The 14,189-nt window shown below is 37.5% G+C and overlaps 1 protein-coding gene across 14 annotated transcripts in view; it reads left to right on the top strand.

The window, feature by feature from the left end:
- The window catches only part of LOC115065890 (LINE-1 retrotransposable element ORF2 protein), a 247,603-nt gene that overhangs the window by 89,213 nt on the left and 144,201 nt on the right, over positions 1-14,189 (top strand). For 2 of the 14 annotated variants that reach the window (XM_049450132.1, XM_049450147.1), the window contains exons 2-3: positions 111-1,191; positions 9,849-10,188. In XM_049450132.1, the coding sequence (XP_049306089.1) occupies positions 9,902-10,188 (287 nt within the window). In that variant the 5' untranslated portion in view covers positions 111-1,191; positions 9,849-9,901. Of the gene's footprint in view, positions 1-110; positions 1,449-9,848; positions 10,189-14,189 lie in introns of those variants that run through there. The other 12 variants (XM_049450141.1, XM_049450145.1, XM_049450136.1 and 9 more) reach the window with 11 other exon arrangements.

The raw sequence follows: 14,189 nt of genomic DNA, 5'->3' as shown, positions 1-14,189 counted from the left end.
TCAAATTTTTATAGATTAAATTTAAATAATTTTATAATATTATGTAATAATATTATTTATTGTATACCTATCATTCATAATGATATGTACAAGTATGTATATGCTTATAGTTTTAGGTGTGACAAACAATTGTCAGGTGAACAAAACTGTTATACTCTGTGCATTATGGTATGTTACGAGAGTATAATATAAAAGATTGTGTTTCAGTATACAATACATAGATACATACTCGTATACAGCGTAAAAGGTACCAGGAAGTGTGTGAACAATCTTTTTAGACACAACAATTTGGATGAAAGAGAGTGGATTGGTCAATTCCCTGATTTGAACATTAACAATAATGTATTGAGAGATATAAAGTAATATAGTACTTATCCAATAAATTAAGTTTAATGTAATGTAATAGCATATAAAAAATATTTTTTTTTCTAAAATACGCCAAATATTTATGTTTTTATTACGGATTAAAGTTAGAACTCTGCATATTGTATATGTGTTCGAAAAAAAATTTTCATTTTGTGTGTGTGAAAAAATATCTGTATGTTCACGTCGACTATAAATAGTAAAAATAGTAAAATTTTGAAATGTTATCAGCAGTAATTCGCAAAGGAACTTTGTGTAAATTTATATATGTATGTTTCCATATTCATATTTAAATGTACAAACTTTAAAGTCAAAAACTAACATGAATATAAAATCAATATAAACTTCTACGCAGTTTCTTCTTTCAATACCCACATCTGTTAATGTACCACTGTTACTATTTCTTCTTCCAAAGTCGCTTGCATAACCAGCTCATTGTATTTTGACGATTCATACGCTGGGCCTCTCTATAACACATACCAACTTCAGCTTAAAGATTGGGGTGCTTTACGTCATTATGCTCAATTTAGTGTTCCTAAATTTAATCATATATTTGCCTCTTTCTAGGCAGATACGTAAATTAAGGGTAAATGTGAAGCAACACACTTCGACTAAACAAAGGAAAAATAAAATTTCGTCGTAACCATATACTTAAATGGTTAATTTGTACATTTTAAGTAAACGTGTGTTATAATATATGTATAATATACATCAATCTATACATTTAACTAGTTAAATAAAAAGTAATTCTCCACAAACGTCCGTGAATATTTCAATTTGTTAAATGTGGTATACCGAATTAGAGATAAAATCAATAGCTTCGGTATAGTATGTATTACCATTTTGTTAAGGTTGATGTTACAAAACAGTTCCTTAGTAGAGTGTTAAATTGTGTTGCTCCGAAGTGAGTGAGTGCAATACGATTATTTACACATTATTAAAACTTTCATAAAATTTTAAACACAAATACGTGGAACTACATATGTAAATGTAAATATCTACAGTATACGCACATACATATGTATGCATTGATGAAAGGATTTAATTAAATGAATCCAGAAAATGAAATATTCTAGTGCATAAAGGTATAACAGACATACATATGTGACTGTATATGGGTTTATAGTACAATTATATTAACAAAACTAAATAAAAGTTTTGATTTGGTTTTGGTTAATTTGATTTTAGAATTGTATCATACGGGGTGGTCAGCGAAGATGCTTTTTATTTCAAACTAAAAATTACCGAAATATGAAAAAGTAAATAAAACAATTTTTTAAGTGGGTAAAAATTTTAATTGATGACATCACTTCAATGTGCTCCTACGAACGAACAACTGCAATTAATCTGGTTCAGCCATTTCATTGTTGTTAGCAATTACCAACGTATTATATTAACGTAATTATTGAATCAGATCATATAACCATGGAGTCTATATACTGTAATATAAAAACAAATAAGGAGGGAAAATATTGTACTTTCAGGTGTTGGAAAACCTTATACTAACCTAGATAAAAAGTTCACTTCTAGCTAGAAGATCCTTCACAAATAAAAAACTTTCCATACAAGCATTTGAATTTGATTGGTCGGTTGTCAAATAAAATTTTTTTCCTTTTATGAACTTGACTCCGATCATTCAATTTGAATGACAGCTCAGCTCGCCACGCTGATCACTCACCATATACATTGTGACAAAAAAGCACACGGAAATTGTAATTAAATTACCCGGGTTAATGGTAGATGTATTTTGCTAAGTTGGAAATGCTGTCCTTAGTTGCTTAGTTACTATGCCAAATATGAGCGCGATCTGTCAACCAGTTTGTTTACAGCAGCTGCTAAAGGCGGAAAACCACAGTAGTGCGTTGCGATTTTTACAATGGATACAATTATCGAACGAAGATTGTTAAATTTCGTGTGCGGAATCATTGTGAATGTTGGATATGACTTACGGTGACTCAGTTTTATCAAAACCAGAAACCTACGAGTGTTAAAAACCGGCGTAATTCTGGATAGAAAAAATTAAGTAACGGTCTCCAGTAACCGTAACGGTGTGACCGTTTTCTTCAAAGAAGTAGGGTCCGATAATGCAGCGTGATGAAACTGCACACCACACTGTGACACGAAGTGGATGCAATTCCGTCTCATGGAGTATCTTTGGGTTGAAAGCACTCCATATTCGACAATTTTGTTTGTTTATGTTGCCGTTTAAATCGAAATGGGCCTCGTCAGACATGAAAAGACAGTTCAACTTGTTTCCATCCTCTTCCACCAATTGAAGCATCTTTTGGCAAAACTCCAAGCGAATCGGCAATTCTGCAGCGTTCAGTTTGTTGGCCATTTGAATTTTATATGGGAATATGTCCAAATCTTTGTGTATAATTGACTGTAGAGACTGTCTGCTTACACCCATTTGAGCAGATAAGCTTCTTGTCGAAACACGTGGATTGTTTTGTATGGCACGATTGTTTCCTCCGTTCGAACTGAAGGGTTTCGATGGTAAGGTCTTTTGTTGACTGTCCCATGCTCGGCAAAATTGATTACAAGTCTCATTATGGTCCATCTGCTCGGAGGATTGCCGCCAAACGTGCGTCTATACTCTCTTTGAACCGAAACTACGGACTCCAGTGCGTGATAGCGGCGGACAATCCAAATTCTTGTTTCAGTGTCCCAGTTATCCATTTTTGTTAAATGTAAAAGTCAATCTGCAAAATAAAAAAAAAAATTAAACAGATTCATTAAATAGAAAAAAAGTTATTTAATTTTTTTTGTAGCGGCTTTCATCAGCCACCCTGTACTTAGACTCACTTAGTTTAATTATTTTATTTTGCTTTTCCTAATTATTTATATTAAAATCAAAAGGTGGTGTGTGTCAATTTAATGGTCAATTGTCTTTTCCAAGATTTAGTGCATGGTAAATATTTGGCCAGTTGTTGATTTTTCAACCACCTAAGGCCACACTGATAAGGTCCAATCAGTTTGCTAACAGTAGTTGGCGCACAGCGTGGGGTCTCATTTTTTGTGGATTGGGTAGTGAACACCCGAATTCCAATCGTCAGGATTGCTTTTATCCGCCCATATTCTACCAAGACGCTGATGCATGCTCTTTATCAGTTCTTCGCCGCCATATTTAAATAGCTCGGCCGGCAATTCATCAGCCCTCGCCGCTATCGAATTACTAACGACTGTTTTTTCAATATAACATTACTATATGATGAATTTCGGCACTGCAAGAAGGATTCATTTTTAGTTTTTTGATGCACTGATTGTAATTAGTAAAATGTTTATTATTTCGATATTTCTTGCTCAGCAACAATCACAAAGGCATTGCAGCAACTTTATTTGGTAAAGGCAGAACAGATCATTTAGTATTTAAACTGATGAGGCATTGGATGGTATATTGAAAGGTATAAAAAATACCACAAATTATTTGGCGGCACTCTGTTAATCCTTTTTTTTTGTAGTTTTGTCATAGCATTGAAACGGTGGCATTTGGCGGCACTCTCCTTCTCCTTTTAGTTGATTTCAGACAAACAATTCTTAAGTTCAAAGCACGCTGATAAAGTCAAATCTTGCTTAAAATCATCGCGACTGTGCCGCAATGTTAAAAAAATGTTGTTGCCTGGGTTTTGATTGTTTGTTATTGAGTTATGAAATTTAATGGATATGCCGGGCATGCCACAGCACCATTTACAACTGAAGTTTGGATCTTCGGTAATTTGTCTTTGTATTTGCGCCCACTACGTTTTAGAATGGCACACTATTAAACCTTTAAATATAATGAAAAACATGAAGCGGCCTTTTGAAGGGCAAGTTCTAAAGCAGTGGTCGGCATGAGAGGATCTGTCATTGTGTTGGTGAGCACGAAAAAAAAGTAGCCCGGTGAGAAATTGGAATTAAAATTATGCATCTGATCTAAATAATTAATAGTATAATGAAAATTAACAAAATGTTTTTTAAGGATATATTCCCTATTATCTTTAAAAGACTTGGAACATAAAAGGCATTGCGTGGCACCAAAGGCATTTAGAGTCATAAAATATTTCTCGCAGGGCATATTTGGTTTCGAGCTATAGTCTTGCGTGATGTTAATTCGTTGCTGGCTCCATGGATGATATGATACGAGACTCTCGCATTGGCTCTCTTTTTTCTCTCAAACGCGTTCTCTGATTATTTGAGAGCGAAGGAGATCAGGGAATTTCGATCAGCTGATTTCAGAAAAGGCAGGATGCCAGAAGTAAAGCGCTATAATTACTTGACGAAATTAGTGTGAAATGAATTTCATTGAACTGTGTGAACATATTTGGCAAAATAAATGTTTATGTAAATTAATTATTAATTTTGCATTTTAGCATTTATATGTGTATGCATTTTCAAAGTGTTTAATTTAGTGTTTTGGATAATTTATTAAATACCCAATCTAATATTTTTCAGCAGTGGCATCATTGGCAAATGTTATAAAAAATGCGAGTTTTGACAGCTCTCTCTCGAATCAAAGAGTCTCGTATCATATTATCCATGGCTGGCTCGACAACGACTGAACGAGCGAAGCGTACGTGTGAAGTTAGTTTGCACAATTGTGCTAAGGAATGCCGACCACTGTTCTAAAGCGAAAATGTATTGCTGCCATGAATACCTATGATTCTTACAGAAGTGCCAATTGACGTTGAATAACTCACACTCTGTTGGTGGCTTAGATTTGGGTAGATCATGCTTTTCACAAAAACTACTTAAATAGGGGGATTCTCTTGCTCTTGCAAGATTGCAGATTGCAAAAATCCTATACCGAAATATACAAGGGCACGAGAGCACCCATTGCATAATCTGAACAATTTAACGTCAAAATATGTATTTTAGTAAAATGACAGCTAGCACAGGGTTGGTCTGACATATTTTACAGCCATTGTAAATAATTTTCTGCGTGTGTTTGTTGTTGGAGTTTCTAATGCTGGTAATCTCCTTTTGCCATTAACACAACACCTTCCGAGCGTTTCACCTGGAATCGCATTATTCCAATGTATCCGTATTTACTATAATCAATCTGACTGTTGCAATTAAAAGCTGTACGCATCATTTCAGCCAAAACAGCAGGGCGTATTCGTGATCGTCGTGCAAGAGTCAGTACAGAGTCAACAGATCTATTTCTTGACCTATTATTTGTTTGTATGGCTCGTGGCAAATTTCCTTCATTTAAAAAAGATTAAATCAAATTAAAAACACATTGCATCTGTCACATGCACACAATATCTTTTTTTTAGGGTTTGTTGTATCTTACACTCATGACATGGATATTTTAAAAGGATAAGATGGGAAAGGAGCAATAATGTTTTCTATAAATATGGAAAATGGAGCTTTTGTTTAATGAAATTTTTTCACGAAAAAGTTTTTAATTTTTGTAGAGATCACGAGGTATACCATTGTTCAACTTGTAAACATGTGATTGGCATTTTAAATTTTCGATGGTATAAGAAAGAATTTACAATGCTAAACATTTTGTTTCCAATTTTCTAGCGCTTGAGTTCACTGAGTACCATGTGTGCTCCAACCATGTAGAAAAGTTTTGTCAAATCCAGACTTAGAATTTAAACGTAGTTACGGAATGCCAAGTTACTGGAAACCAAGTGTTCAAATTGTAACAGGTGGTCTATTACTCCTAATCTTTTTTGAAAACCGAGTTGATGCGTCGATTTACTTTTGCTAAATTAAAACATAAGAAGTATAAGTGTAGTTTGGCTCAAGGGATCACAGTAGCAAGGGGCACCTGTGAGAAAATTGTTTTGAAAAAGCGGGGGTTTCCCCCCAACTTATATATATAATAATAACTTGTAATATATAATAATAACTTCTACCAAAAATGTGAAAGTGGGTGAAATCGAAGGATAACCCCGCTCACTACCCATATAACAGTACTATTCAAAACCACTAAAAGCACAATAAATCAAACTAATTATGCCAGAAACATTAAATTTTATCTCCGAGATGGTATAAGAGGGATTTATGGGAGCCGGTGTGAAAATTGGGCGAAGACCGTGGCATCGGCCACTTTTTGAGGAAATCACATAACTCCTGAGTCAACTTACCGCATTTAGCATTATTTTTATAATCCTATATAATAGTGCGAAAATGGACGTAAACGGACTTCAACCACGCCTATTTCTCATATAACACAATTTAAGATTCTACTTGTTTCTTTCACTTCCAGTACACAAATCAAGAAGTAATTAATATAACGTTATAAAGTTTTGCACTTATATTTCTAATAAACTTACGACCAAAAATTGTTTAAATCCATTCAAAACCGTTTACACCCCTAGATACCGAATATGTAAACCCAGGTACTTATAGTAAAATTTTGACCGAAAATATCGTTCAATGTGTGAGATATGCAGTTAAAATTCAAACAGGATCGATTCTTCCCTTAGCTCCATATAACTAATATTAAGACTTTCGAATTTCTAGGTAACTTTATGCTGGATATATCTGCAAATGTTTGAGCTATATCAATGAAAATAACAGAACATGCTTTACTCATAACAGTATATCTGTGTACCTAAAATATGTACATACAAGATACAATTAGACCAAAACTTGACCTGCATCCCATATAAATATTACCAGAATTTTCGAACATCCACTTGACTTTGTTCCATATAATTGGTGATTGTATGTGAGGTACCTTTATGAAACCCGGGGAATATTTTTTGAGTATGTGGCATATTAGTAGTATGTGGGATGATCAAAAATAGATAAATTCGGGTCGATACTACCCCCCACACACTACCAAATATAATTTTATTTTTCTAACAAATCTTGTGCCGAATATGTCGGTGAGTTTATGGGTTATATATACATATATATATATACATTAGGGTGTTTTTTCTTAAATTATTAATTTTTTTCAATCCCGTCACGAAATTTGCTTGGAAATACCCTAAAAAAATTCCCTGAAAATTTTAGATTTTTACAAGGTGATTTTTTAAGAGCTTGATAACTTTTTAAAAAAAAAAAACGCATAAAATTTGCAAAATCTCATCGGTTCTTTATTTGAAACGTTAGATTGGTTCATGACATTTACTTTTTGAAGATAATTTCATTTAAATGTTGACCGCGGCTGCGTCTTAGGTGGTCCATTCGGAAAGTCCAATTTTGGGCAACTTTTTCGAGCATTTCGGCCGGAATAGCCCGAATTTCTTCGGAAATGTTGTCTTCCAAAGCTGGAATAGTTGCTGGCTTATTTCTGTAGACTTTAGACTTGACGTAGCCCCACAAAAAATAGTCTAAAGGCGTTAAATCGCATGATCTTGGTGGCCAACTTACGGGTCCATTTCTTGAGATGAATTGTTGTCCGAAGTTTTCCCTCAAAATGGCCATAGAATCGCGAGCTGTGTGGCATGTAGCGCCATCTTGTTGAAACCACATGTCAACCAAGTTCAGTTCTTCCATTTTTGGCAACAAAAAGTTTGTTAGCATCGAACGATAGCGATCGCCATTCACCGTAACGTTGCGTCCAACAGCATCTTTGAAAAAATACGGTCCAATGATTCCACCAGCGTACAAACCACACCAAACAGTGCATTTTTCGGGATGCATGGGCAGTTCTTGAACGGCTTCTGGTTGCTCTTCACCCCAAATGCGGCAATTTTGCTTATTTACGTAGCCATTCAACCAGAAATGAGCCTCATCGCTGAACAAAATTTGTCGATAAAAAAAAAATTGTCGAACACTGATTTTGGTAATAAAATTCAATGATTTGCAAGCGTTGCTCGTTAGTAAGTCTATTCATGATGAAATGTCAAAGCATACTGAGCATCTTTCTCTTTGACACCATGTCTGAAATCCCACGTGATCTGTCAAATACTAATGCATGAAAATCCTAACCTCAAAAAAATCACCCGTTATTACATATCATCTATGAAAATTCTATAAAGTCTTACTTAAAAAGCCGAAAATCTCGAGAAGTATTAATGATAGCGATTTTGACCTCCGACCTTTTTTGTACCAAATAAAATTTCCTAACGGCCTACATCCGTGTACATTTTTTTATAGCTCCTGTCATTTACGAGATATATACAAAAAATACGAATTTCATGGAAAAGTCAGGTTTAGAGCCCCGTACTATTTCACCGGTGTGAGTTACGACTTTGTTGCACTGGAAACTTTTCTAGAGTGAACAATTCTGAAAAATATGCGTCTAAAGTCAAGGCGATGCCATAAAATACCTCTGATATGTGGGAACTTAAAGATAAAAAATTACGATTGTAGTGTATTTCCTATGGAAAATTTTTACATGCCTTGGTCCAGTTCTTAATGTTAATATTAAGGGCTAAAATTTCCAGGGAATTTTTGCAGGGTATTTCCAAGGAAATTTCGTGACTTACACGGTTAAAGGGAAATGTAAATGTAATTCTCAATGTAGGACGAAGGTTTAGAGATGGGTATAGTTAAGGAAGCTTTCATTTGCTGAGAATATATACTAGGATATATAATATTATTTAAAGGTTTAGAAGTCTTTCTATAAGGGAGTAAGGGTTATTAAGTATGGGATAGCGTATTTTGTCTGCACCGAGTTTTTTTCCTTTTAGGGTTAAAAATGTCGTGTCGAACTCGCATATCGGCTTCGATGTGAAACCGATTGGAGAAGGTGTCGGGTTAGAGTAGGTTTCATTTTGTGTTCGTTTTTTAATTGCGCTAAATGTAGTTTTAAAGTTGTAGTTGGGTTTATATTGGCTGTTTACTTTTCCATTGTTTGCGTTTAGCCAACCTGAGTTCTTTTCTGAAGTTAGTATTAGCCATTTTATATTTTATTAAATTAGCGTCAGTTCTGATGTTACCCATAAAGCCCTCTTCTTATTTCTGAAAATCGATAGATAATTAAACGAATACGGTGGTTTTGCTTTAAACTTTTGGGTATTATTTTGGCGAATGGTGATGATGCTTTAGCATTTACGTTTTCTCTAGAGCTTCTAGTATTGGATAAATTTTATGTATTTTTGGGATGTAACAATGGAAACGTGATCGCTTCAGTGGAGGTCATCGTGTACAACTAATTTAGTAAAAGAGTTACAATATAAGTTATTAAGATGCAAACTTGATTGTATTCCGTTCAGGATTTCGTCGATCAATAAATGTTGAATTCGTTGTCCATATCTTAAAATAAATTTATGTCAACACCTGATTGTATTTCCCTGGCTTTGATCTCGGCAAGTTGATTGGGTATTAACTGTTCACACCTGAACTTAGTCCTTCTTTACTAGTTTTAGTATGAAGGTAGCCATGGACCAATTACTTTTTAATATTTGCGCACTTAAAATGTTGTAAACCGCTTGCAAATCTGTTTTACTTAAGAGTTCACATGCATTATATGTACTTGAAATCGAAAATATCTAATGAATAACATTATAAATATTAAAACATACTTTAAAATGTAATTTCATATCTTTGCTAATATCTACGCAGATTAGTAAATGTGTGTGCTACTTATTTTTCAGAAATCTTTATCGTAAATTTTCGATATTTGAAAAAAGAAATTAGTAATACAAAAATGGAACCCAACAAGTCATATTCTCTTAATGAAGTGCAACCAAGTAGCCAGGTGGGATCTAATAATTCCAAAGCGCAAGTCGGATGTGTAATCAGTCAAGCGCCAAATGGAAGCATATGTAAAGAGAATTCATTTCTGAAGAATCATTCTAACAAAGTTATAATTGAACAAAAATTACCTAATGGAACTATAAACAATGCTAATGATTCTGAAAATTATGCAAATTTCATGCAAATTCCGGTGGAGACCCTGCAATATCATCGCCGGAAGCTGACACCACAAGAACAGTAAGTAAAATATTAATAGGATTGAATATACACTTGTAGTCACACGAAGCTTGCTATACTATATATGTACATACATACACTACATTATACTTTCTTAAATTTTTTTCGGACATCTTTCGGGATTTTCTAAATTTTTTTCTATTTTTATTTTATTTTTATAATTCTTCTTCTTCTTCACTGGCGTAGACACCGCTTACGCGATTATAGCCGAGTCAACAACAGCGCGCCAATCGTTTCTTCTCTTCGCTACGTGGCGCCAATTGGATATTCCAAGCGAGGCCAGGTCCTTCTCCACTTGGTCCTTCCACCGGAGTGGAGGTCTTCCTCTTCCTCTGCTTCCCGCGGCGGGTACTGCGTCGAATACTTTCAGAGCTGGAGTGTTTTCATCCATCCGGACAACATGACCTAGCCAGCGTAGCCGCTGTCTTTTAATTCGCTGGACTATGTCAATGTCGTCGTATATCTCGTACAGCTCATCGTTCCATCGGATGCGGTATTCGCCGTGGCCAACGCGCAAAGGACCATAAATCTTCCGCAGAACTTTTCTCTCGAAAACTCGCAACGTCGACTCATCAGTTGTTGTCATCGTCCAAGCCTCTGCACCATATAGCAGGACGGGAATTATGAGCGACTTATAGAGTTTGGTTTTTGTTCGTCGAGAGAGGACTTTACTTTTCAATTGCCTACTCAGTCCGAAGTAGCACCTGTTGGCAAGAGTTATCCTGCGTTGGATTTCTAAGCTGACATTGTTGGTGGTGTTTACGCTGGTTCCAAGATAGACGAAATTATCTACAACTTCAAAGTCATGACTGTCAACAGTGACGTGAGTGCCAAGTCGCGAGTGCGACGACTGTTTGTTTGATAACAGGAGATATTTCGTCTTGCCCTCGTTCACTGCCAGACCCATTTGCGTTGCTTCCTTGTTCAGTCTGGAGAAAGCAGAACTAACGGCGCGGGTATTGAGACCGATGATATCAATATCATCGGCATACGCCAGCAGCTGTACACTCTTATAGAAGATTGTACCTGCTCGATTAAGTTCTGCAGCTCGAACTATTTTCTCCAGCAGCAGATTGAAAAAGTCGCACGATAGGGAGTCGCCTTGTCTGAAACCTCGTTTGGTATCGAACGGCTCGGAGAGGTTCTTCCCGATCCTGACGGAGCTTTTGGTGCCGCTCAACGTCAGTTTACACAGCCGTATCAGTTTTGCGGGGATACCAAATTCAGACATCGCGGCATAAAGGCAGCTCCTTTTCGTGCTGTCGAAAGCAGCTTTGAAATCGACGAATAGGTGGTGAGTGTCGATTCTCCTTTCACGGGTCTTTTCCAAGATTTGGCGCATGGTGAATATCTGGTCGGTTGTTGATTTACCAGGTCTGAAGCCACACTGATAAGGTCCAATCAGTTTGTTAACGGTGGGCTTTAATCTTTCACACAATACGCTCGACAGAACCTTATATGCGATGTTGAGGAGGCTAATCCCACGGTAGTTGGCGCAGATTGTGGGGTCTCCTTTTTTATGGATTGGGCATAGCACACTTAAATTCCAATCGTTGGGCATGCTCTCATCCGACCATATTTTGCAAAGAAGCTGATGCATGCTCCTTATCAGTTCTTCGCCGCCGTGTTTGAATAGCTCGGCCGGCAATCCGTCGGCCCCTGCCGCTTTGTTGTTCTTCAGGCGGGCAACTGCTATTCGAACTTCGTCATGGCCGGGCAATGGAACTTCTGCTCCATCGTCATCGATTGGGGAATCGGGTTCGCCTTCTCCTGGTGCTATGTGTTCACTGCCATTCAGCAGGCTGGAGAAGTGTTCCCTCCATAATCTAAGTATGCTCTGGGCATCGGTGGCTAGATCACCTTTGGGGGTTCTACAGGAGTATGCTCCGGTCTTGAAACCTTCTGTAAGTCGCCGCACCTTTTCGTAGAATTTTCGAGCATTACCCCTGTCGGCCAGCTTATCAAGCTGTTCGTACTCACGCATTTCGGCCTCTTTCTTCTTCTGTCTGCAAATGCGTCTCGCTTCCCTCTTCAACTCTCGGTATCTATCCCATCCCGCACGTGTTGTGGTCGATCGTAACGTTGCGAGGTAGGCAGCCTGTTTTCTCTCCGCTGCGTAACGGCACTCCTCGTCGTACCAGCTGTTCTTTTGCACTTTACGAAAACCAATGGTTTCGGTTGCAGCTGTACGTAAGGAGTTTGAAATGCCGTCCCACAGTTCCCTTATACCGAGTTGTTGACGAGTGCTCTCAGAGAGCAGGAGTGCAAGCTGAGTAGAAAATCGTTCGGCTGTCTGTTGTGATTGCAGCTTCTCGACGTCGAACCTTCCTTGTGTTTGTTGGCGTGCGTTTTTTGCTGCACAGAGGCGGGTGCGAATCTTGGCTGCAACAAGATAGTGGTCCGAGTCGATGTTAGGACCTCGGAGCGCACGCTCATCTAAAACACTGGAGACGTGTCTTCCGTCCATCACAACATGATCGATCTGGTTGGTGGTTTTTCGATCCGGAGACAGCCAGGTAGCTTGATGTATCTTCTTATGCTGGAATCTAGTACTACAAATAACCATATTTCGGGCCCCGGCGAAGTCGATCAGCCTCAACCCATTTGGGGATGTTTCGTCGTGGAGGCTGAATTTACCGACCGTAGTGCCAAAGATACCTTCTTTGCCCACCCTGGCGTTGAAGTCGCCAAGCACGATTTTGACATCGTGGCGGGGGCATCTCTCATAAGTGCGCTCCAAGCACTCATAAAAAGCATCTTTGGTCACATCGTCCTTCTCTTCCGTCGGGGCGTGGGCGCAAATAAGCGATATGTTGAAGAACCTCGCTTTGATGCGGATTGTGGCTAGACGTTCATTCTCCGGAGTGAATGATAGTACTCGGCGACGGAGTCTCTCTCCCACCACGAATCCAACACCAAACTTGCGCTCCTTTATATGGCCACTGTAGTAAATGTCACAAGGACCTACTCGTCTCTGTCCTTGTCCCGTCCATCGCATTTCTTGGACGGCGGTGATGTCAGCCTTTATCTTTACGAGGACATCTACCAGCTGGGCAGTGGCACCTTCCCAATTAAGGGACCGGACATTCCAGGTGCATGCCCTCAAATCATAGTCCTTATTTCGTTTGCCATGGTCGTCATCAAAAGGGGGGGCTTTCATCCGAGGCTGTGCTTGCTTTTTCATTGGGGGTGTTTTTTTACGTGGCGGGTCCCAAACCCAGCGCACAACCCTAAGTAGGGGATATTTCGCCTTCTCACTTTAGCTCGCCTTCAAACGGATGTTCTCAGGCTACCCAGAGGATACTTGGTCAAAGACCGGAAGTCGTGAGCTGCTTGAGTCATATGTAAAAGAATCGTTTCTGGCCACTCCCAAGTGAATGGCGATCAGAGAACTTTCCTCACTTGCGTGAACTTCTACACATGACTCCATCCTCCAATAATTAGATATTTATTACGGTTAATGAGTAAAACGCTAACTAGTTTTTCTGCGCTTATACATACATAAGTGGCTTATTTTATTGTTTTCAAAGTAATAATGGCTAAACTTCGTGTTTCGATTTAAAAAAAGAAAGAAAATATTAATTTCAATTATAGTGTAAATGAAATTAAATTAAAAAAATAAAAAATATAATTTTTTCGAGTGCATGTCATTTTGTAGGATTTTTTCAAATAACTGAAAGGGTTTTGTTTTTCATTTAATAAAAAATTTCTACATCGCAAAACACACCGCTATAAAGTGTTGTCAAATATGCACAACACTTGAAAATTTTGAATGGTAAGCTGTGCGGAACCACAGGTTTACAATAAAAACTTAGTAGCGCAACTATTAACAATAAAAGATTTTTAACTATCGCTGCATCGAAGCAATAACACTCCCCACAGGGACATTGTTTATTGCAACTATATAAATAACTAAATCCAGCTATCGGTTTTCACTCAACGAAAAACGTTTTTCAAGCCTTTCTAGTCAAGTTGTTTGATATATGTGGCTAGCTGAATTA

The sequence above is a fragment of the Bactrocera dorsalis genome, chromosome 2 (assembly GCF_023373825.1).
Source record: "Bactrocera dorsalis isolate Fly_Bdor chromosome 2, ASM2337382v1, whole genome shotgun sequence".
NCBI classification, from domain to species: domain Eukaryota; kingdom Metazoa; phylum Arthropoda; class Insecta; order Diptera; family Tephritidae; genus Bactrocera; species Bactrocera dorsalis.
Note: the sequence above shows the minus strand (reverse complement) of the source record. Positions and strands in the feature narration are given on the sequence as shown.